Source organism: Leopardus geoffroyi, chromosome A3 (genome assembly GCF_018350155.1).
Source record: "Leopardus geoffroyi isolate Oge1 chromosome A3, O.geoffroyi_Oge1_pat1.0, whole genome shotgun sequence".
NCBI lineage: Eukaryota > Metazoa > Chordata > Mammalia > Carnivora > Felidae > Leopardus > Leopardus geoffroyi.
The window spans coordinates 41,855,799-41,880,860 of NC_059336.1; the positions used below are offsets into that span (position 1 = coordinate 41,855,799).

The 25,062-nt window shown below is 43.2% G+C and overlaps 1 protein-coding gene across 10 annotated transcripts in view; it reads right to left on the reverse strand.

Moving 5' to 3' along the window:
* The window catches only part of KIF16B (kinesin family member 16B), a 288,439-nt gene that overhangs the window by 102,922 nt on the left and 160,455 nt on the right, over positions 1 to 25,062 (reverse strand). For all 10 annotated transcript variants that reach the window (XR_006703358.1, XR_006703357.1, XR_006703353.1 and 7 more), the window contains 2 exons: positions 23,186 to 23,268; positions 21,680 to 21,768 (listed from right to left, as the gene is read on the reverse strand). Coding sequence is in view for 3 of the 10 variants with exons in the window: in XM_045445356.1 (XP_045301312.1) it covers positions 21,680 to 21,768; positions 23,186 to 23,268 (172 nt within the window). In the remaining 7 variants the exon portion in view is untranslated. The remainder of the gene's footprint in view (positions 1 to 21,679; positions 21,769 to 23,185; positions 23,269 to 25,062) is intronic.

Sequence of the window (25,062 nt, forward strand, 5' to 3'; positions counted from 1 at the left end):
CCACATATGAGTCATTTAATAATATGTATTGGGATCCACTGAGATGGAGAAGAGCACTGGGGACAGACCAGTGGGGGAGGCAGAAGTCGTAATGGCAGCCACACTAGTGCTAGTACTCATGGTGGCCAAGATAAGGGCAGCAGCCACCGTCCCCTGAAGATTCACTCTACGCCCGGTTCTGAGGACTTCGCATTTAACTCTCGCAACGGCCCTGTGAGGTAGGTGCCGTCATTATCCCATTTGACACGTGAGGGACGGTCATTCACTAGTAAATGGTAGAATCAATCCTGACGCCAGAGCTCACAATTTTCACCTCTTCTCCGTCCTGCCTTCGAGAAGGTAAGCCCAATTTCATACATTTGTGGAAGCTAATGACTCCAGAAAGTTCTACTAAATGAGATGTCCAGCAGGCAGGGAGATACATACAAAGGTCTAGCTCTCGGGCCATTGTCAAGGACGGAGATACAGACTTGGGATTCACCAGCATCTAGACTGCAACTGAAACCACAAAAGCGGATGAGGTTACCCAGGATGTATGTATGGAATGAGAATAAAGGAGCTTAGTGACAAATCTGGAAGACCACGGATACCGCGGTGACTGGCAGAGAACGAGGCTAAGGAGCAGTTAAAGACACAGAGAGAAGGTCAGGAAAGAGTGGGCACAGGAAAGCAAAGGGAAGGGAGAAAAGTAGTATGAAATGTTCCAGGAAAGTCAAGTAAGATAGGGCCCAAGGAGAACTCACTGAGCTTAGCAACATGGAGGTCACTGGCAAACTTGGAGTGAGCTTTTCTGGGTTTGGGGCCAGACTGCAGTGGACTGGGACTGAATGGGAGGAGAGCAGAGGCTGAACAATAGAGAGTGTTCTCGGTAATGTTAGTTATGAAGGGGAAGTGGTAGTTTTAGGAGAATGGGTCCTCATTTTAAAAGCTGGAAGAGACTTGTGCGTATTTAAACCCTGGTATAAATAAGCCAGAAGAGACAGAGTGTAAACAAATTGGGGATAGAGGCCCCTAAGCTGGAATTGGAAGGAAAGGACAGAACGATGGCTAAGAACATGGGCTTTGGAATTAGTCTACCCCAGATCAAATCCTGGCTCCTATAAGACCACGGGACAATTTCTCCCTAAGCCTTAATTTCCTCATCTGGAACTACACTCGAGAATAAGCTTAGTCCTTGCTGAGTGGAGGATCCAATGGAAGTATATAATGAGCACTTAGCAGCTAACAAATATTAGCTATGAATTCTACAGCATCCATAGTACAGGTAGGAGAAGACAAAGAGCAATTCAGCCATTGAGACAGGAAGGATGGAGGAAAAGACAAAAGCAAAGCAGACATGGGCTTTGGTGGTGGTGTTTCTTAGGACTTCTGTATTCTCTGTGAGGTCAGAGGCAGGGTCCTCTGCTAAGAATAAGGAGGAAGGTGGTGGGGTTAGAGACATAAAGAACATGAAGATTACTAGTAATACCTGAAAAGGCCAATGGACAAGAGAACTGATAAGGACAACAAACTAAAAGGGAGTGGGTGGGTGGGCATCACTCAAGCCTAGGGATCATTAATTTACAGAGGTGCCCATCTCTGTGTTGACGTGGCTTTCTCTCATAGCATTGGGCTGAGATATCAGATACAGGCTCAGGGCAGGGAGAAAATTCAATGGAACCAGGTGGGTCTCCAACAAGTGAAAGAACCAAAGGACCATTTGAGGATTTGGGAAGAGGACGGCTCAAGTGTTGGGGATGAAAACTTGACTGGACAGAGAAGTAAGTGGAGATGCTGCAAGTCTTCTTACAGGTGAAATGAAGAAATCTAAGAAGTCTCCAGGCTGAAGAAGTAAATATGCTTACTTAACCATAAGTATCCATATGGAATCACCCAAGATAACAGCAGGACTGAAAAAGATGGTGAAGCTTAGAAAGTAAGTGTAGATGACAACAGTAAGGAGGGGCAAAGGTTGGGAGAGGCAGGTGCCATAAGTGAACACATCAGAGCTCTGTGGGGCAGGGGAAGGGTGGTCTGAGGGCAGCTTCAGGGGAACCAGAGTCTCTGGGCTGATGAGAACCCTGGCTCCTCCTTGGTAGAAGTTCTCATTTCAGATTGTGATAAGGAAAGGAAAAGAACTTGGACGAACGGAAGCTGTCAACTTTAGATGTAATGAGGCTGTCTGACCCCTCCTGAAGAGAGGCATCTAATGATATGTAATGTTCTGAGTTAAGAAGTCAGGGAAAGATTCCCATTTGAATTCATAAGGAAGAAGTATGGATTCATTCCTGTGGTCTCTTTCTAAAATGGGAAAAAAAGTTTGACTGCTTTCTACTAAAAGCAATGCCCTTGATAACAAATGATCCTTCTTTCCTAAAATATGAGTTAAAAAAAAACAAAAACAAAACATAAAGATGCTCAGTCTTAACTTAAAACCAAGTCCCAACCATTATGAGAGTCATAATTACAAAGTCAAGAACTATATTTCAAAATACGAGGTGAATTAGCTATTGCTGGTACTGTATGACTTCCATTAAATATTACATATTTACTAATCATACTTTAAAATGCACCTCTTTCCTTAATCAATGATAATTATTTCAAATAGCAAACCTCAAGAGATTGTGAAAGATAAACGTGAATGTGTTAATATCAGGGAAAGAATATCAACTATAATTGTATTTTAATGTGGCTTCATTTTAAATAATTGTAATTCACTATCTTATTTTACTGGAATTATCTTGGCCCCAAATGCTAATTTCCTAAATGTTACAATTAAAAGGAAAACCACAAAAGGATGTAATTTTTGCAGCTGTTTTTAGCATTTTAAAATGACATTTGGAAGTACACATACTGCGTTAGGTCCAACAAAAAAAGCAGCATACAATCTATTTTTATGAGAAACGGCTTTTTTTTTTTTTTGCATTAAAAGACATCTAGCATTTTTAGGTATAATTGCACATCTTGCAATTTATATTCCTGTTATCATCGGCAGTGAAAAAGCAAGGGGGTGGGAATTTCTCAGTTCACACCATGACATTGAAAGTGAGACTGTGATTATCAAAAAAAAGAAAGAAAAAGAAAAATTTAAATGAACTGAAGGCATAAATATCCGAGTCCTTATGTTATGCCAGGGGTGATTAGTTTTGTGTCTTTGATGTCGTTTCACTTTCAAAAAGGAGGCAAACAGCTACTCAAGTGCAGCCAACACTTGTACTGGCAGCTGTGGTGGGGGGCAGATGTGGAGGGTAACTGAGGCTGAGCCCCAGGCGCCAGCATGACTAGAAGGGAGTGACCTGACAACGGAGGTGAGCTGAAGGCAAGGTAGTCCCCCGCATGGACATTCTCCATAAGTACATGAACAGGTGAGGGGAAAGAAAATTCTTAGGCCATGGGTAAGCCAGAATTTTTCCCACGTGATTTTTAGGTTCTCATAGGTTTGACCCCATGGGTGTGCCACCTATGAGGACACACAGGGTCCTGCATTCACTGTCTACTGCCGTCATCTTGAGACTCTTCCTATTTGAACGAGAAGCCCCATGTTTACACTATGCACTGAACCCTGCAAATTATGTAGCTGGGTTCTGATCAAGAATACATCATTTCTTAAAGAACTCCTGGCCCGTTGCCTGGGATGTACGGTGGTACTCTGCAGTCCAGATTCTGGTAAGGGCCAGGTGGAAAGCAGCTAGAAAAGACCAGAACTCCGTGCAAGATGGCTCACTTGTCCCTGATCCTTCACAAGGGATTAGATTTCAACAACAGTTCTGGTAACAGTGAGACCAGAATGGCTGACCTTCTTACCACCCTACCACTCTCAGGAACTTCCAGCCAGTTTCAAACCACCTCACTACAAAGGAACAAACTCCCAAAGAGATAGGGGTGGATCTTAAAGACTGAAGAGGAAGTTTGGATTCGGGTGCTGGAGTTGATGCAGGTTTTATCCAATAATCTTCCTGAGCAGAAACCAGAGACTACCCCAAGGAAGGCACAGGGAAATGCATGAAATAACCTGGCCATTCATCCAGACCCCGTCTCTTCATGGAAAGGCTCTGAGGTCTTTCCTATGTGCATCATTAGAGACTTTTATTAGGAAGCTAAAAGTAGGGGTGCCTGGGTGGCTCAGCCAGTCGAGTGTCCGACTTCAGTTCAGGTCATTATCTCACAGTTCCTGGGTTCCAGCCCACATCAGGCCCACATTGGGTTCTCTGATGTCAGCATACAGCCCACTTCGAATCCTCTGTTCCCTTCTCTCTGCTCCTCCTCCACTCACAGGCGCAGGTGCTCCAGCACATGCTCTCGCTCTCTCTCAAAAATATAAATAAATAAATAAATAGAAAGCTAAGAATTGTTGCTTTGTAGAGACAGTAGAATTGCTACACCACTCCTCCCCATTTCCCTTTTTCCTCCCAAATCATTGTATAGCCTGTAATACAGTGACTTACATACAACTGCAATTCAAGGTATATATATCAAAATGAGGGTCTCACAATGCAATTTAATCTAGGAGGTTGTGAAATTAAACCCCTTTTAGTTAGAAGTCAGAGTTTATAACACAAATATCCCTAGTACTCTGGGAATGGTTTTCTAATAAACTTTCAAATCCCTAGTCTAGAAAGTACTCAGAAAAGACTTTCAGGAGCCAGTCTTAAGCCTTTTGTATTGCAAATGGAAAGTGCCCAAAGAAACAAAGATTGTTTTTGAAAAAAAAAAAAAAAAAGTAAAATTCGATACTAAAAGCATTTTAAGTGAGTTTTCTCCCCAGCCTATTTCTCATAACAGTGGTAAAACTCGCTCCAATAAACGCAGCCAGAACCAGATGTTAAACCCAGGAGACCTACCTGATCGAGCTGCAAGATCACATATGGTTACGACTACATGGAGACTCAAGAGATTGTTCATTCAACTTGGCACACACCCTACACTCTGCTCCCCCCACTATTTTATAGGCCAAGAGACTGAGGCCCAGAGAGTAGTAGAGGGAGGTCCAAGGTGAACTCTTCTTTAGAGGAGCCAAGAGTAAAGCTCACCTCCTCCTACGCCTCCTCCATTCTCACTTTGACACTGCAATTCCACCTTACCTCCTCAATTGAACTAGGGTAACTTTTACCCCAGAAACAGCCTCCCAGAAGTTGACAATGGTTTATCATTCCAAAATGCACCTCTCCCTGTTGGACCCAGAATAGTGTACCTCAGGTGATTTTCCTGCCACCCGATTCAGCCATGAATGCCACATAACCAATAAATGTGAATCAACACCTAACATGTACAAGGGCAATGCTGAATAGATAAAGTGTCTTTGCATCTTAAGAGTAGATTATAAGTGAAATAAAATGTGCATGCATATCAATCACAGCACATGATGAACCCGAGAAAGTTCCATTTTTAACAGGAGATGGGTTGGAGGGAGAGCATTTATAGCTGCAGGGACGAGAGGATGCCTAGCAGAGGAACTGCTGTCAAGTTGGGCCTTGACAGATGGACAGAATAACAACGGGCGTAGTATGGTGAGTGGGGGGAAATCTAGTTGAAGAAAAACAGGAGAAGAAAGACAAAAGATGCAAGCAAAGGAAGCAGTAAAGGGCACGCCTGGCTATTGTTCAGAACAAATAAAGGAGTGATGAGAAGAAATAAAACCCAAAAGGTAGACCGTGGACAGAATGTCAAAAGTTAAGCTGACACTCTGGGGAGCACCTCCGTGGGCAACCTTTCCTCCCACCCTTGTGTAGTCCTCTACCCAAGACACTGGGTACAAAAAACAGGAACCAGTAGTTCACACAGCCAATAATTCATCTGTTCAATATGGCGTCCATGTGCCAGGGCACTGGCACTATGGGTTCAGCAAAGGGAACTAAGTCCCTGCCATTATAAACCCTCCATTCTAGTGGGTAGGACAGCTAACTAACAATGAGTATGTTATGCGATAAGGGTTATGAAAAAAAAAATGAAGACCAGAGAGAGGGTACAAAGAGAAGGTGACATTTAGGAGAGAGCTAAGTGGAAGAAGTAACCACGAGGATGTATCTGGTGCCAACACGAGTGGGAAGCCAGGCCAATGACCAGGAGACAACGTGTGTGGCATGCTGGGAGCACAGCAAGACCAGCATGGCAAGAGCATATGGAACCGGGAGATAGTGACGGGAGTATGAGAGCAACTGTGGCCCAAGAGGGAGCCAGAGCCAAAACCACCAAAACCACACAGAGCCTTACAGATCAGAGGGCAGACAGAGCCCTGTCCACCAAGGTTCCTTAAGGAAAGAGACCCGCCTTAATTGACTGTGTATCCTGAGGGCCTTCTGTGAGGCAAATAGTAGGCATTCAACCAATGGCTGCTATGAGTAGTGCTTTGAAGTCAGGTACAAGAGGCTCAGAGCCAGACCCCAATGACATAGCCATAGAATCCCTGGACGAGGAATACTGAAGGTGTCAGCCAATGCAGAGCTCCCTTTGCCATAAGAAGTAACAACTTTTGGTGCTTTCCACCCTTCTCAAGATGAAAGTTCACTAACTGTAGCAAATGTACAAAATACAAGTAAGTAAAACACTTACTGATACAATCCCCATGATCCATCCCGGCCTACAGCCTTTAGCCTCCACAGCCACACATAATACACACAAGAGGAGAGCCAACCACAGAGTTCATTTTGTAACCTTTTCCTCTTAATGAATACTTCCGACAAGTCCCCAGATCATTAACGATTACTGTCTAACATAGTTTAATATCATGCAATTCGATAATACAGATGCACCATGATTAATGTAAGCAATTACACGCTGGAGAGGTACATGATAGTGGACACAGAAAACGGTGTGGTGCCATCTACACCGGGTCGTCCAAGAAGGGGTTCGTTTCAGAAAAGCTGTGCCTGTTTCTGAGCAGTGGGAAGAGAGAGAGAGCACAGAGGGAAGTTTGAAGATGTGAGAAAGACTTAAAATGCACCACAGCTCCTCTCCCTTCACTGAAGTGAAGGGCTTTAGTGTTACAGATCTGCGTTACACATTTGTACTTCTTTGATATCACCCACTGAAAGACAAAATGCTACCACACCGAACAAGCAATGCTTGCACTGCATGCCTCTGTCTCGGGCTGGGGGTGAGCAGTAGTCCTGGGAACACCTGCCGTACCTCCACCGGCCTGTGTGCCCACTCCCTGCTCTCTACTGTCATGCCTTTATGGTCTGGGTCATCAACCATTCCTTTCCTTATTTCTCTCTCTGACACCTCTCTTCATTCCTCCCCTTGTTGCTTTAATGTAAGCAGTAGCTGCCATCAAATACAGAATTCAAGGGAGTGTGGATGTAGCTGACAAAAGAAAAAAAAAGTGGGAAAGATTTACATAAGTGGATTAATTGCAACAATTTATGGGGGGGGGGAGGGGTTCCAAAAGTCCTCTACGATTAAGCAAGAATTACAATTATGATATAAACAGAATGAAGACTTGTCTTCAATGGCATGAGGAAAAGTTCACAATAAAATGTTAAAAGAAAAAGCAGGATATAGAACTGTATATCTAGTTTGATCTCAATTTGTTTTTTTAAGTAATCATTATAATGCATAATTACAATATCTGATGTACAATTGAAACACATATACTATAAATCTAAGTAAATATTATAAACATAAACCAATCATTATTTTTTGGTGGGAGGATTGTGAATGCTTGTGATTACCTTATTCATTTCTGAATGTTTTCCTTTTTTGTAACAAGCATTTCCATTTATAATGAGACAAACTACCTGTTTCAAATTTTTTTCTTAATCTACCATGATTACAGCAACCATTTTACTTCCTTTTTGCTTCTATGAATCTCTGGTTCATTTCCATTTTATCCAACGACAATGATGATTAACCTGACTAGATCATAAGGTATGGGAACTAAACACGTAATGTCACTGATGTGGGCACAGTTTCTCAAGGTTAGAATCATGGTCTGTGATAGAAGAAGGGGATGAAACTGCCTTGTCAGGGCACAACAATTCACACACACATTCTATCAACAATTATTTCTCAAACACCTACTTGGAGCAGGGACACAGTATCAAGAAAATCAGACCCTTTGACTTACTACTAAATATATAGACCAAGAGTAGACAGTTGACCAAGAGACACAATTACCAACTATTTCAAATGCTACCAAGGAAAGACAGAGGATGCTTTCAGTGAATAGCTAAGAAGATGAAATTCAAATGGAGGTTGGCAGGGCCTTTTTGAAGAAGCAACATTTAAATTGGGATCTTAGATAAGAGACTGTTGGATACTGAGAACAAACTGAGGGTTGACGGGGGTGGGGGAGAGGGGAAAGTGGGTGATGGGCAGGGAGGAGGGCACTTGCTGGGATGAACACTGGGTGTTGTATGGAAACCAATTTGACAATAAATTATATTTTAAAATAATAATAAAAAAATTAAAAATAAATAAAAAATAAAATAAATTGGGATCTTAGAGACTATGTAGGATTCGGCCACACGAGGAACTGGTGGACACATGGATGAGTGTTCCAGAAGGAAACAGCATGTGCAAAAAGACCCAGAAGCAAGAATGGATATGTACAACTGGCACCCTTGACTGAACCAGCAAGAAGCTCTCATCAAATGAGTTAACAAATTATGGAGAGCTCGTGGCATGTATTCAAGTGAATACAACATGGATCTTCAAAGGCAAATCACGCTGCCATGTAGGACTAAGGAAATCTGCTATCTTCCATCCTTGCCCACAACTACCATTCACCATTTCACCAGGAAAAGTCTCATTTCCCCAGCTGACCTTTACAGTTCAGCTTTCAACTGTGCAATTATCAAATGAAGGAAGAGGAAATGCAGCCTGCTACTCAGACAATGCAAATCTAAGGTAACTGAATAAAGACAGATTGTTCTTTGAATTTACAGCTCATCTTTCTGCCTACTTTGAAAACAAAAAACACAGGAAGCTCATCGCTTAAAGTGGTTCACAGTGGAATACCATTCAAGGACAAAAAAACAAAACAAAAAGCCCCAAAAGTCAGTAATTAACACTAATCTCCATTAGTGGAAGGAAGAAGCCCACTTTCATCACATGGTCCCCAAGACTGTATCTTAACAAGCTATTTAAGGCACTCTAGAGCAACTGTAAAGTTAGTAAATGGTCCATAAAAGAGCAAGACAAATGAGACCAAAAACTGGAGAAGAAATCAGCCTTGCAGCGAAGCAAACTTTTGAGAAATGGCAAGGCCTGATAAAATAAACCAGCAGAGACAAACACAGTAAATAAACATCAACTAAAATGCAGGCTAACTACCAAATCAGCAGCAACATAAATATTGCCAACTACATGCATAAAACTTCCATGCTCAAGGTCAGCAAGAAAAAAAAAAAGAAAAGATAAAAGAATTGAGAATTGATAAAGTACCGGAAAGTAGAGAGAAGAGAGAAAGGTGGAGCTAACAGGCAATGTGACCTTCTCTCTCAGGAGATACAGTGGAGACCCTGGTCTCACCTGAAGATGCAAATCTCATCAAGAGTATATCCAGCCATTACCAGATTCTGTTTCTGAAGCCCCTTCCACACTGGTATGAATTAAGGGGGGAAAGTGAATTCACTTTGCTCACATTGATCAGATGTCTGTTAAGTTTCAGGTACAATGCTGGGCACTGAGTGAACAACACATTAGATTCTGTGACTGTTTTCTGGAAGCTTACAGTGATCCACAGTGAGACTAAGGCTCAGTACAACAGGATGTAACCATATTATTGAGGTCTCCATACTTTGTCTCTAATGTAATGCATTTATTTTTTCAGCTGAAGGCAGGAAATGGGGAGGGAGGACATAAGGAAGAAATAGGAAAGGGGCTGCAGATGGGAAAGAAAATGAAACTACAACTGACCCTTGAACAATGCAGTCAAAAATCACACAGTTGAAAGTCCACATATAACTTTTCACTCCCCCAAAAGTTAACTAATAGTCTACTGTTGACCAGAGGTCTTATTGGTGTCATAAATTCAACTAACACATATTTTGAATCTTATATGTGTTATGTACAGTATTCTTATAATAAGCTAGAGAAAATATTAAGATCATAAGGAAGAAGAAATACATTCACAGTAGTGTACTGTATTTATTGAAAAAATTTACATGGGGCACCTGGGTGGTTCAGTTGGTTAAGCATCCAACTTCAGCTCAGGTCATGATCTCACAGCTCATGAGTTGGAGCCCTCTGTTGGGCTCTGTGCTGATGGCTCGGAGCCTGGAGCCTGCTTCAGATTCTGTGTCTCCCTCTCTCTCTGCCCCTCCCCCATTCATACTCTGTCTCTTTATCTTTCGTAAATAAATAAAAATTAAAATAAATTTTTTAAGAGGAAAAAAATAAAAAATCTGCATACAAATGGATGTGTGCTGTTCGAAGAACAACCCATATTGTTTAAGGATCAACTGTACTTTTTTTTCCACACGATTGTTGTCAGCCAGTGAGATGTCTCACTGCCATCTTGGTGTCTCCGGCTTTTTGATACAAATCCCAGAATTCTTCATTCAGAATCTACTTCCTTCCAGCTTTACGTTCTAATTTGTCATCCCTACTTTTGACTTGAAAGGGCCAGGAAGGCTGGAGCTAAGTACATATAGCATTCTAGTACAGCATGAAGCTCCACACAGGACAAACTAGGTCCTTGATGAATCCTTGGTGATGATTAGGATGCCCAGGACATGCTTCCAGAGAAAGCCACCGTTAGCAGGATTCCCCAGAATCTAGTTCCTATGAAGACAGCTTACAGCTACACTCAAGAAGGTGTATTCATATTGGTATTCTATACTTCAAGAGGATCTCTTTCTAGTTTGTATGCAATTGGAAACTCTCCTACAGTACTGGTAGAAAATGGTGGTGATGTGTGCAACCATTCTATAGAGCAATTTGTCAACACTTATCAAGGGCCTTAAAACTATTTACATTTCCAGGGGCACCCGGGTGGTTCAGCCAGTTGAGCGTCCAACTCTTGAATTCAGCTCAGGTCATGAACCCAGAGTCATGGGATCGAGCCACACATCAGGCTCTGTGCAAAGCATGGAACCTGCCTGAGATTCTCTCTCTCTCCCTCTGCCCTTCTCCCCAACACTCTCTCCCTCTTTCTCTAAAATAAAAAATAATAAGAAATGAAATGAAATGAAATGAAATGAAATGAAATGAAATGAAAGAAACCAATAAACAAGCAAACAAAAAAAACTATTTACATTTCTGGCCTACTAATTCCATCTCTACTTTTTTCCCCCTGTGGAAGTAATCATGGAGAAACAAAAAGATTTAGCTGCTACATATATGTTCACCCCAATTGCTTGTGATAACTTAACACTAGACAAAATGCCTACCAACAGACAAGAAGTAAGGCACAGAATACCCAAGGAATGCAATATCACGTGGTCATTAAAATAAGGTAGGAAAATATTTATGAAAAGAAAAGATGAATAAGTGCAAAAACTCTTCATGAACCCGTCCTGGTTAAAGAACACATACAAATAATATATAAGTGCGTGTGTATAAAAGAGTATCCACATACATACACACACAAAGACAGAAATGGCTACACAGTGGAACAGCCAGGGGTAGAGACGAATATGCAGCGGCATGTTGACTATGCGGTAAGTTCTTTTTTGCTTGTTTATAATTTCTAAGTTTTCCATAATGAACATGTTAAAACGTTAGACTGAAAATAATTTCCACTCGTCTGTCTTCATTCCTTATTGCTGATGACTTCAGACCATCCCCACTTAGGAGCCTTCCCAGCTACCGAGGTCTGCGGCGGCCCTGATGCCAGTCAAACCCCAGCTCGCAATGCCACACTCCATGAAGCTCCTTGGATGGCTTACCAAATACATGTCTGATTTTTGATTTGGATATTTTTTGGTCTGAATGGATTTGAAAGCCAGATGTTTCTCGTCTTCAGAATTCAATTATTCAAATATACCCATGTAAATCAACTCACCACTGGTTATTGCTTAAAGGATGCTAATGCACAAGTGAAAATCTCTTTATTTTCGAGACTGAAATGAATTTGGAATGTATATAATTTTGCTTAGAGCACTTTTGAGAAGCTGTGAAAGCTTCCACATCCTGCCAAATTAGCTGTCTGTTTGCAGTCTCAGAGCAAGACAGAGGATGCCTAAGCAGTGGGCTTGGTTTCTTCATAAAGACTGTGCCGGTTACGGAGGAATCTTTCCCCCGCAGTGAAATTACTTCCTGGCAAAGACCCTCGCTGGGCACTACTCCAAAGTGGAACTAACTCCCAAAGGAAGTCACCGGGCTGCTTTGCCTCATCCAAAATTTCTCTGGCACCAAGTACCACGCGTGTGTGTATACAAATCTTAGTTTCCAGGGAGCTTGAGATGTAGGCCAGGAGTAAGTTCCAAAACTCTGCTAGAAATGATATACCCAACTTTACGTGCCCAATTCGACTGATTAAACGTTCTTGGGGAGTAAAGACTTCACTTTCAAAAATTCCAAATCTTACTATGATTTAGAGCATGAGGTTTTTTTTAGACATGGGTGATGTGGAGAATCAGTAGGTTACCTGCTGAACAAAGGAAAAAAAACCGGTTGCTTTGTTGCTTTAGAGAGAAGTTGGATCTCAACTGCATACGATAATTTGTAAACTGGACATACTTCTTTCAGAGAGCTTTGCTGTAGGAGGAACTGAGTATTCAGCAGTGATTTTCAGTCTACTGCAAAAAAAACAAAACCAAAAACTCAGGTCTATACGATACCGAAGAAACCAAGAGATATGGTCACTTGTAACAGTTAAGAAAGCCACAAAAAAGTATGCCTGCACGAGTGAAAAACTCAAAAGGCAGGGGCCAGCTAAAAAGTGGAGATACTAAAAAGGGCACAGGACCCATCTGAAGCACGAGGCATCTGAAGACCTATGAACAGACACATCCTTTGTGCTGGGAGCACATCCACAGGCCAAAACCTACCGCTCAATGAACATTTGTTAAGAGCCCACTATGTGGGAGCTTCTGGAGATTAAAAATGAGTAAGGAATGGTCTCTGTCCACAAGAAGCTTAGTGGGAAAGCAGACATAAACATCAATTAAATGAATTTGGAAAAGGCTCTGCTAAAAATATGCACAAAATGCCTGCAAGAGAATAAAGAGAAAGCATTTAGCTCAAATCGGAGACGCACAGACTGCTTCTTGAGGAGACAATTCTGATACTCGGGCTTGAAACATGAAGAGGACTGGCCAAGACAAAGAGTGGGACGGTTTTATGGATAGGTTTTATAGAGAGGCCTGACCTGGAGAGAGCTGTGAAAGATCTGTTTTGTCCACTTAAACCAAGGCATAAAGTTGGAGGTAGAAAGTGACAGAAGACAATGTTGGAGAACAGAATCATGAATGATTGTGCTGGAGCTTGGAAGTCACCACATGGGCACCGAGGGGCCAAATCAAATGCTGGGAAGAATAGGGGTCTTAGAGAACGGGCTAAGGAGGTGTGACTTAAGGTTGGGACAGTCTTCCCAATGAGGCAGGTCAATGAGTCTGTCCTGTGCCACTGCAAAGAGGAAGTCAGGAATCGCCTTCAGGGCCATGACAGTCACCTTAATGACATTTACCAGTCCTCAGGTATTAATCACACTGGCCATTTACTTTATTTTTTTTTAACTGAGGTATAATTGATATATATTAGTTTCAGGTGAACACAGCGATTCTATATTTGTAGATGTTGCAAAATGATCACCATAAGTCTAGTTACCATCCATCACCATAGATAGTTACAAATATTTTCTTCTTATGATGAGAACCTTAAAGATTTACTCTCTTAGAAACTTTCAAACGTGCCATATAATAACATTAACTATAGTCACCATGTTGTACGTTACTACACATTATATTACTTATTTACTTACTGGGAGTATGTACTTTTTTACCACCTGCATCCACTTGCCCTCCTCCCCTCTGGCAACCACCAATCTGTTCTCGGTATCTATGAGCTTAGTTCTTTTGTTTTGGCCGATCCGTTTCTTTAGATTCTACACGTAAGTGAAATCATATATATTTGTCTTTCTCTTTCTGACTTATTTCACTTAGCATAATGCCCTCAAGGTCCATCCATGTTGTCACAAAAGCAGGATTTCCTTCTCTTTTTTTATGGCTGAGTAGTATATCTAGAGAAGAGATGAGGCAAATATGAGGTAGGGGATACCAACCTCTACACTAATCACCAGGGCTTGGCCACCTGCTGATCAGAGAATTCTGTGACAAGGATCCCCTTCAATGAGATGCAGCATATTGAGGGGCGGGGTCTGGGCTCAACTGCACAGCTTTCCTTAATTTAAAGACATCCCAGGAATCCTAGCCTGGCAAGTGCAAGGACAATGCTACTGGTGTCCTGATTTCTGACAGGCTTTACGAGGGTCTTCCTGTGCAATGAGTTATGCTCCAAGGTGACTGAGCCCCTATCTGTCTTACTCACCCCAGCCCCAGTACAGGGCTGGACAAAGGACTGCCCTAAAACAGGAGTCAAAGGGATGAGGGGAAAGTGGTAGATGTTGTGAACATCTATTTTACTCATCCTGTTGTTTGGTCAAGCCACAGAGACTCCAGCTTTGTCCAGGGGTATGCAGCGGCTGACAGAGTACTCAAATGCACAGTCACTTATGGGAGAAAGTTCAAGGCCTGGGGCTCAGTTTTTCAAGGTTGTACTCATTATTCTCCTGCCTCTTGACAACCTGCTCTTCCTTCCCTTGTATCTGTATTTCAGCCAGGTAGCATGCCACCCCCAAGCAATTATTTAAGCCAGAAAACAGAAGTCAACATCTTTACTTCCCACATCCAATTAATCATCCAGGTTTCATGACTTCCTGCCCCAAATGGCTGTGGAGCCCACCCCTTCTTCTAGGTTCCTTTGACCACTGTCTCAGCTCAAGCCCTCACCTCTGCGTCCTTCCCGTAGCTTCCTTGGTGCCTCTGTTACTCAGCTGCCAGAGTGAATCTGTCAATGCAAAGATGATCACATCTCTCCTTGGCTAGAAAAACTTCTTGGATTCCTACCATCAATTACGTTTTAAGGTACCCAATCTCAATGGGCTGGTTAAACTGAACGTGGCAGTGCTTGAGAGAGGTCATCAGGAAATCAATCTATGTTAGATTTATGTTCATCATTTGTTTACTGTATTTATTGGGGGAACTGAATTTTGAGATCTTCTTTCTTTCTATATTTCCAGACATCACTTTCCGGATAAAACATTCTTGAGAAAATGGAAGAGAAAAAAAACTTTTTTAACAAAATACAAAGGAACATCACCCCCCCCCCCCATACCCATAGGATGGCTATTATTTAAAAAAAAAAAAAAAGAGGGGCACCTAGATGGCTTAGTCAGTTAAGCGTCCGACTCTTGGTTTCGGTTCAGGTCATGATCTCACCATTCATGGGATGGAGCCCACACTGTTCGTGCCCCGCTTGTGTGCTCGCTCTCTCTCTCTCTCTCTCTCTCTCTCTCTCTCAAAATAAATTAAAAAAAAAAAAAACTTTAAAAAGTAAAAAGAAAAAAAATTTTAACGAAAAAAGAAAAAAACAGAACAGAAAACAAGTGCTGGCGAGGATGTGGAGAATTTGGAACCCTTGTGCACCGTTAGTGGGAATGTAAAATGGTACAGATGCTGTGGAAAATGGGATGGCAGTTTCTCAAAAAACTAAAAACAGAATTACCACATCCCCAACAATTCCACTTCTGGGTATATACCCAAAAGAACTGAAAGCAGGGCCTGAAACAGATATTTGTATACCCGTGTTCATATCAGCATTATTCACAACAGCCAAAAGGTAGGAGCAACCCACGTGTCCCTCAATAGGTGAGTGGATAAACAAGATGTGGTACATACGTCCAATGGAATGTTATTCAGCTTTAAAAAGGAAGGAGGAAGTTCTGACACGTGCTACAACAGGGATGAACTTTGAAGACATTATGCTAAGTGAAATAAGCTAGTCTCAAAAAGCCAAATAATGCAGGAGTCTACTTACGCGAGGTACCCCAAGTAGTCAAACTTCCGAAACAGAAACTACAATGGTGATCGCCAGGGTTTGGGAGAAGGAGGGAATGGGCAGTTACTGTTTAATGGGCACAGAGTTTCAGTTTTATAAAATGGAGAGTTCTGGAGATGAGCTGCACAATAATGTGAATGCACTGAACTGTACACTTAAAAGTGGTTAAGGCAGTAAATTTTATGTTAAGTGTATGCTATCACAATTTAAAACAGTGAAGAAATGAGCTACCAAATGCTGATGAATATACAGAAAATTGTTCTCTGTTGCATTTGGGGCCATATATTTTAATCATGATCATAACTTCTGGACGTGCTAATCGAATTTATAAAAACATTACACATACACGGGTACCGTGGATGTGCCTAGAGAACCCAAGCCGCCATCCCTCTCCTACTTCTAATCCACCTGCCCGAACCCCAGTGCATCTCCGGGAGGAAAAGCTCTGTCTGCTCATCCATACTTGGCTTTCAGAATGCTCCCGAGCCAGGCCTGAACCTGCGGACTCCTCTTAGCACACCCTTCTGCTCAGCAGGACTCTCTCTTCCCAGCACTCCTCTGCTCGGCCCACAAAACTGCCCACTCCCAGAATCTCTTCTGTCCAGCCTGCCTCTCCTACTTGCAAACATCTCAAGGCCCAGCACAGAATCCAGTTCATTTGTGAATCTTGGAGAGAATTCTCGAGAAGAACTGAGGGGAGTGACTTGGGATTTCTAAGGGGAGGGTGTCCAAGACCAAATCTTCACTTAATATCCTTCCTCACTTTGTCCTCCAAGCTGAGGCAGTACTACAGACTCCCAACAGCTTCATATCCTCAACTACAGAGAAGAAAGCACTAGACCAGAGACTTCAGACTGGTTTTCACTTAAGGCTCCTAATAACCCCCACTATCCCCTCCATACTACCCTTCTCCTGAGATGCTCTCTGGCTATTTATTCCAGGCGTGTGTCGCTATGGCACTGAGAGGGAGCTGAATGGGATGGAACGGGAAAATTTTATGATAGGGACAGCTGGGTTGAGGAAACAGTGTTCCTGGGAATTAGGCTTAAGACTCAGATTCCATGATGCCGGCTGGAGGCAATCGCAACGTCAAGAAGGATTCCTTCTGGAAGTCTTTGGTTTTCTAAGTTACCCAACATATTACAAGGCAAGGCTACATGAGGAGGATCACTTCCCAGACCTCCCAGGGGCAACTCTCTGCCCTGAATCACATGCTGCCTGGCCTTCACCCAAAATGAGTTCACGGGCGTGTGCCTGTTCTCCTGGGCAGAAAGAACATTCATCTGACACTTCTAGGTTCTCTACACAGAAGACTCTCAATAAATATGTGTTGATCTGTGCAAGCATCTCAGGGCTATTTTCCATCTTGAGAAACTAACATGCTCTTGTTCCAAGCAGCTCATTATCTAGCTATAAATAAATATTTAGTCAGGGTCCAAGTAGAAAACATATTTCTTCCAATGGTCTTCCAGTTTATCACGTGGTACTTACTTTAAGCCGAGGGTATTTACACCTGTAACATCAAAAAAAGGATAAACAGCATGGCGATACTTGAATCCCGCTTCATTTTGCCAAGTTGCTAGAGCAGACACCTCGTGACACCCATAAATCAGAGTAGGAAATTTTTCTCCAATTATGCTTTAATTCATGGGCAATCATTCTCTACAGCAGGTGGCAAGTTGAGGGGGGCTAGACGTGAGGGAGCATGAAGTCAGGCTGGCGAAGTATTGAGTAATTTTAATCTGAGCTTTTACAAATGAGCACCGCAAGGGTGGCAGAGACAAAATGTGCCTGTTAACTGAAGCCAGGTGAACAGGATGCATAACAGCAGTATCAAATGCATCTAGAACCATCTCCTCAGCCAACTGCAATGTAATCTAACACAGATGCTGCTTCTCACTTGAATTCTCTGATTGTCTTGGTCTAATTAATTTCATCACAAGACCATCTTCCCATTTTTTTGTTTGAGGATCCTGAACATGACCTTGAGATTATTTACATAACTTCAGTGTCATTTAGGAATTGACCCATGTGACAGAAACACATTCCTTTATATAGTATACCATTTTTCACTCTTTGGAATATCCATGCCCAGAGAAACTAGCAAAAAATCCTTTCCCAAGAGGATCTATGTATCCTACTAAAATTTCCCTCTTAATCTGTTTGCTAAACATTTACTATGCACGTTACGTGAATGACACTTCAACATACAGAAATTAGCCTGGGTGGCTCAGTCAGCTAAGCATCCCACTCTTGGTTTTGGTTCAGGTCATGATCTCATGGTTTCATGAGTTCGAACCCCAGGTTGGGTTCCGAACATGAGGCCTGCTTGGGATTCTTTCTCTCTCCCTTTCTTCCTACCCCTCCCCCACTTGCACTGTCTCTGTCTCTCAACATAAATAAACTTTAAAATATAATAAAATAAAATAAAATACAGAAATTACTACAAGTAATTTACTTGTAATTTACTACAAGTAAATTTACTACAAGTAAATTACTACAGTAATTACTACAATTACTGACCTCAAAACACTTCCAATCAAATAGGAGAGACACTCACACGAGCCAAACTCTTGTGCAAAGGCCAGCTCACGCCAACTCTCCTTGCCTCCCCCATCTCAGGAACAGACACACCATCTGCCCAGCTATTTACATCTGAAACCTGGGCATGACCGTTGATTCCATGGCACTCCATCTGTAGGGCTACCACCCAATTCTAAGCCACTCTCACTTCTACGTGGACAAAGGAAACAGCTTTCTAAACGGTTTCTTGTTTCCGTGCTACTTTCTCCAAGTGACATACATTCTAAGGTTAGTAGGAAGTACATCATCGGGCTGCTTTTCTTCTGAAAGCCCTGGAAGAGTTCACTAGCTCTCTTAGAAAAGAGACAAACTCCTGCCAATGGCCTAAGAGGCCTTATACAGCTGGCCCCAGTCTATGTACCAGCCTCACCTCCGATGACTGAATTCCCTCTACTCTGAGCTCTTGCTGTTCCTCGGGTAGAAGCCATTGAACTTGTCCTCTTCCTGGAAGACTCTCCTCTCTCCCCCTTTCTGTCGTTCCAGAGTCTTGGATTCAATGTCACCTCCTCAGGAAGCCCTCCCTGATCACTCCACTGCTCAGGACATTTCATTCCCACTTTCTGCACCCATTTGTAAATCCCCTGTGCCTGCCTCTCTCCTCTAGCGAGCTGTAAACTGACCCTGTCAGGGTTGTGGGCAGCTGTGCCCCTGGGTAGAACTATGCTCCCCACAGGAGGCAGGCAGAAAAGGCTTGTTGTTTGATGAATGTCCATTACAAAGAGGACCAGAATGAGGATGACAGAATGTACAGCGAAGGAGGAGCACTTCCTTTCGACTGGGAGAGGAAAGATGGGAATAGCTTCCAGAGGAGAGACCGCATGCACTGTGTTTTAGAGGACAAGTAGGCGCATCCCAAAACGCATGCCAGAGCTCTGAAACTAGCAAAAGACAAGCCCAAAAGGCACGGCTAGTCCAGGCAGGTCTGAGCAACAGAAGGGTCCCCGAAATGGCTAGAACCCAGAACACACGCAGGGATGTGCTACGAGGACGGCACTCATGGTGGAGAGCCTGAGTGACACGGTAAGGGGTTAGCATTCTATTGTTTGGGTCCACGGAAAGTCACCGAAAAGTTTGGAGGGTGAAACATTAGTACACTCTAACCTGTATTTTATAAACATTGAGAAAGATCATTGTAATGTAAAAACCAGCAAACAACCTAAACTGGCATCACTTTTAAGAGGACTACATAGTCACCTCTGCTTGGAGGAGAAAAAAAGAAGTCCTTGGATACCATGTGGCAATGCAAGGGAGAGGGGGGCTCACAGCTGGTGACCCTGTGTCTCCAAGAGGATGAGCTGACTGCACATCAGTCTGGGGCTTTTCAAAGGCACTGAACAGCCACATAAGATTTCCAAATGGGTTCAAAGTAAAAGGCCCCAGGATCATGGAAAAAGAAGCTGGTAACTGGATTCCAGGACTAGAGCTGGGTCCTGGACTGGGAGATGATTACGAGCAAGCACGGTACGCATTCCAGAACAGTTTAGTCAAACAATACTGAACAGATGGGCTCACAATACTTAAACTGAAATTAACCCTAAAGACTGGCATATTATATTAAACAAAGTGAGTATATGAATGACTCCATCCCAGCCACCACAAAAGGCAGTTGCTAACGCTACTGCAAGGGACTGAAGACCTCTAACGGAACATGCCTTCCAAAGCAGTGATAACCCAGGCGCTCTGAGGGCTTTATCGATACAGATTATTTCAAGACAGATTTATTTGATGAGCACAACTCTCCTCAACAGCTATGTAATAAGATGGGAGAGCTGACCTGTAAGATGGGTAAAGACAAAGGCTGACAAATTAACTGTGGCTTGTACTTGCAGAAGTTCTGGAGAGTGGGAGAGGCCCAGGAGCCTGCAGCTATGATGTTGCACTAGGTGGTTGTTTTTTGTTTTGTTTTTTCCTTTGGGTTTTCTGTTTGTTTGTTTGTTTGTTTGTTTGTTTGTTTTGGCTCCAGCCAGGTGTGAAATCTGGTCTTCAGCTTGCCTATAAAATGAGGAATCCTGGAAAAAAGATCAAAGGTCCCTCCCAGATTTAAACTCCCATGGCAATGAAGAAATCCCTTATAGGCATAACCTGCTTTTCACAAACCAGTGAAGGGACTTGCGCCAGAAGAGGGATGCCTCCAGACTCAGTATCTGTGAGCACTGCCCAGGTGGGGTGGGGGCTCTAGCAGGGCACCGGCCCCAGGTCTGAAAAGGCCCCCAGCTGGAGATAAGCAGGGAATTACATGGTCGCTGCATGGGCTGAGACCTTACGTGGGCCAGCAAATGGCTATAAATTCTCCACATGTCAAGCGGGGACAGTCACCCAGAGACTTAAGACAACGGGTATGAGATGCCGAATGCAGTGCCTGGCACGGAATGCAGCCACTCCATGGTACAGCGCAGTTCTAAAAGACGTTGTCGTCAGTTTTACATCACTTTTTCAGTTGTTAGATTTACCTCTGCTGATTTATAGGCAATTCCCTCTGCAGGAAAAGATAAAACTGTGGGACCTCATAAAACAGGAAATGACCCCAAAGTCCTTTTGTGCAGTTCCCTGTTCTTAGGCATTTTCATTGTCACCACCACATCACTACTGAAACTGTGAAGGACCTGAGCAACCCAGCCACAAAGTTCTTTGTGTCCCCAGGGGTCCCCCCCAAGGCTTGGATGTACTGAACACAATTTCCTGCACTCCTGGATGCCCTCAGAATCAAAATTGTCTGTTATTACAATAAATTTATAAAATGAGATGAAAGTGCCTAAACCAAGGGGATCACACACTACATAATCAAAGAGCCAATTCTAAAATAATAGACAATTACGAAAACGATAACGAAGGCTGTAACAACCCTCACTAATGCTTCTTACGCTGTTAAGCAAAAAAAAAAAAAAAAAAAAAAAATTGGAACACACAATCTCATTTATGTTGTGATTACAACGAAGTAAAATTATGTACAGACAGAGCAAGGGCTGAAAAGCGACTTGGGAAATGACTATGGCTGATTTGCTAAGGAGGAGCAATTGCAGAAATTTTATTTTTTTCTAGTGACTTTAATGGGGTTGACACAATAAACACCACAAAAGTGACAGTCACAGGGAAGGAGACGCTGCTGTTCACTCACCCTGGGTTATACAACATGACCGTGGACAGGTTCTCACAGGACTTCGAGAGGTCAGTCATGGACAAGCTGAAGGAGGACAGAAGGCCACTCTAAGAGCAGACACAGGGCAGAGCGGTTACCTTAGTGGGGGAGAGAGGGCCAGAGCCCTGGACTCACTGCTCTCACCTTGTGAAAGGCAATGAGATACATATACCCCTCATTAGCACGCACGCCAACTGGTCTACCTGAGGGCGGCAAATCAGGGACAGCCAAGCAACAAATACAACTCCAACCCAAGCCTCAGCTAACCACAGCGGGGCCCCAGCATGCCCGGACAGGGGAAGCTAGCCAGGAAGTGCACAACCGTGGGGATCTCCTCGACCACGCTGCACTGAAGTGGAGGGAAGGGTCACCCTCCATTCCTGGCGAGAGCTGTGTCCTGTTCTCAGCAGCACTCACATGTGTTGAGGGATAAAGATGAGGAGGGAGAGGGGAAGGGAGACCAAAAAGTAAGAGCTTAACCTGTTTGCTTCCATGGAAAGCTACCGGCAAATATATTTTCCTCCCTCTCTTCCTCTGCAACTGTGAACCAAAAAGGACCCTCCAGGGAGACCCTGGGCCAGAATAGATAAGAGGCTTCACTGGCTGGAACGAGCAACCGTGGAGAAGGCTGGGGTTTGCAGCTTTCTCGTTCTTTCCCATCAAAGGCACTGGCACCCTTGGGTAGCCCTCACAATAGGAGGTTGACATGCAGGGCTCTGTGACTTAGGGGTGAAGAGCAGACCCTTTAGGTCAGCGGGTCAGGGCAGCAGTGCAGGCTGGTCATGTGCTAGTTAGGGAACAAGTAAGCCTCAGTTTCTCATCTTGATCATCTGTGACATGGGGTTAGTAAGAGCTGCTACACAGATAAAGCAGTAAAATATGCTGTAGAAGTTTCATACAGTGCCTGGCTCATAGAAATGTTAGCTGTAGCCTTTACCTTCCTCAGTCTAAGGACATACAGTGTCCCAAGACACATTCTCATCTCTTCCCTTCTCTCTCAGGTCTTCTACCCACCCCACCCGTCCTGCACTTAGAGTGCCCTCTGGATGACCCTATCCAACTAGCTGTCCCAAACTCACCCCCTCTCTGCTTCACACCCTAACCAGAAGTCTCATTTGTATGGCTGAAAGTAAAAACGAAGCAAGCTTTTGGATGAAACTGATTCTGATATTGGGTTAACTCCTGAAACAGATCCTCATAAGTGGAAGTCACTCCCCACTTAATGCAAAACAATGCCCAACTCCTTTTGGGGGGTGGAGGGGTGAAGAGAAGGGTCTAGAAGGAGCCATTTCTCCCCCTGCTCTGGACTTGACCAGTTTGCTCTCCTACTTCATCAGCCAATCATCTGCTGAGAAACAACTCCGTACAGTTAGTACAGGCTACAGTGTGACTTTTCTAGTTCCGTACTCCGGAAAATCAAACTGCTCCCACAGCCCCAGCCCCACCAGAATCAGAATCGGCTCCTGGAGATGTTATGCTGCTCACCTTCCTCTTCTCCCTGAGCTTGGCAGCCTCCTTAGGATGGTTAAAGCGAAACATATTGGTTCTTCCCAAGAGTATCACAGCACCTAAGAACATACAAAAACAGCAATGAGTTCACGGTAAGCAACCGGTTGGTTGACAGACAACATCATGTTGTGGAATTTTACAGCTGAAATGTAATTTCCAGTGCACTATAAAATGGTAATAATAAGGGAAAGACTTAGTCTCAAAAGTCTGCTTATATCAGCCAATTTTAAACCTGCAAATATTCTTATTTTTATAGCTGAGTGTCAACAATACTCATGTTACTAAGGCAGATTCAAGCGTTATATTACGAGATTTAAAACTTAATATCCAGATAATTATAGTTTTGATTGTTAGGAAGAAAAAAAAGCAGTAAGTTCTACAAAGAGATGCTGTAATACCAACCAAAGCATATGGTCACAAATTTGGGAAATGTTTATTAATGCCAGTAAAAGGAGAAATCCCAAAGGAAAGCGCTTTCAAAAGAAAACATGGTATAATCGGCAGAGTACAGGTAACCACTACTAACATCGACCTCAGAATTTGACAGGAAAGAAATTGTGTACGTGTAGGGTCTATTACCATGTGAAAACACTGCTTCTTGTTAAAACTCTATTAAAATTTGGGTGGCCACATGAGACACATGAGAAAGGCTCCATTTGATGGACCAGGGTTCCGCTTATTCAAAAAATGATCACACAAGAGGCAACAGAATTCAAGCCAAGTACCCAAGGGTAACAAAAATGTTAACTAAGGGCAGGGACAGATTTTAGCATTTTTAAGCAAATAAGCAAACAAACACTTTCCAAATTCAGAACTGCTCAAAGCTGGCATGGGTGCCACAGACGGCAGTGAGCTCCTTGTCATCAGAGGCATCTAAGGGAAGCAATGTTCCAGAAGAGATTCACTATGTCGTCTGGTCCCATCCATACCCGAGAGTCTATCACACCTCAGAAGAGACCCCCATGTTCAATCCTTGCCCTGAAAAAGAATGCAACTTCTTTGTGAGGACAGAACATATCCACTGAAGTCAACCACGGAAGACGACGACATGTGATGAGGGGTCAAGCATCTAAGTGATGTGTGCAAGGCTGCTGTAGGTGGGGACAGACCTCAGTTGGGTCTCACAAGGCAGCTCGAGGACAAGAGAGGTGGTTCCAGTTTGGGGAAACCACAGGGAAGGGCTAAGCCTGACCAGGGAAAGGGACCTGTCCTGCTGCGGGGAGAGGAGGGAGTCAAATCCACCCAAAATGCGGGCATCAGAAACAGCACCGGGATAGAACAGACACTGTGAGGACTTGGAGAGCCAAGAGAGAGAAGTTGCATCAAATGTCACAAACTGATGGCCTGAGAGAAACCAGCTCAGAGATGTTTTGTGTGTCCCGCGAAAACTTAAAAACTAAAATTATTAGCTTCCAGTTAAAAATCTGCAGTTTTTACATAAAGTACTGAGTTTCTTTCTGATTTCCCTTCAAAAACTAGAAGGTAATGTATCAGTAGATTTGTATTGCCACTTGGCAAAAATCCCTGGGCTGCTGAAGGCTGCCTCCTTTGGACAGGGCACGTGACCTGTGGGGTAACAGCAGTCACCAACCTCTTCACTTGGCTACTATTTCCCTACCTGGGCCTCAAAAGTAATATCGTAGCCCCAGGTGGCTATTCTAGAGCTTCAGACCAGTATATCCACCTGCCTACTCAACATACTGCCTCAGATTCTCAAATTCAATATGGTTAAAACCTAACGGGTTAGGTCATAACCCCAGGGAGCTACTGAAAGGGTTGGTTCTGGCAGTTATCATTATTTAGCGGAGAGGGAGTCCGTATGAAAAGAAGAGCACAGTTTTCAGAGACTTAAA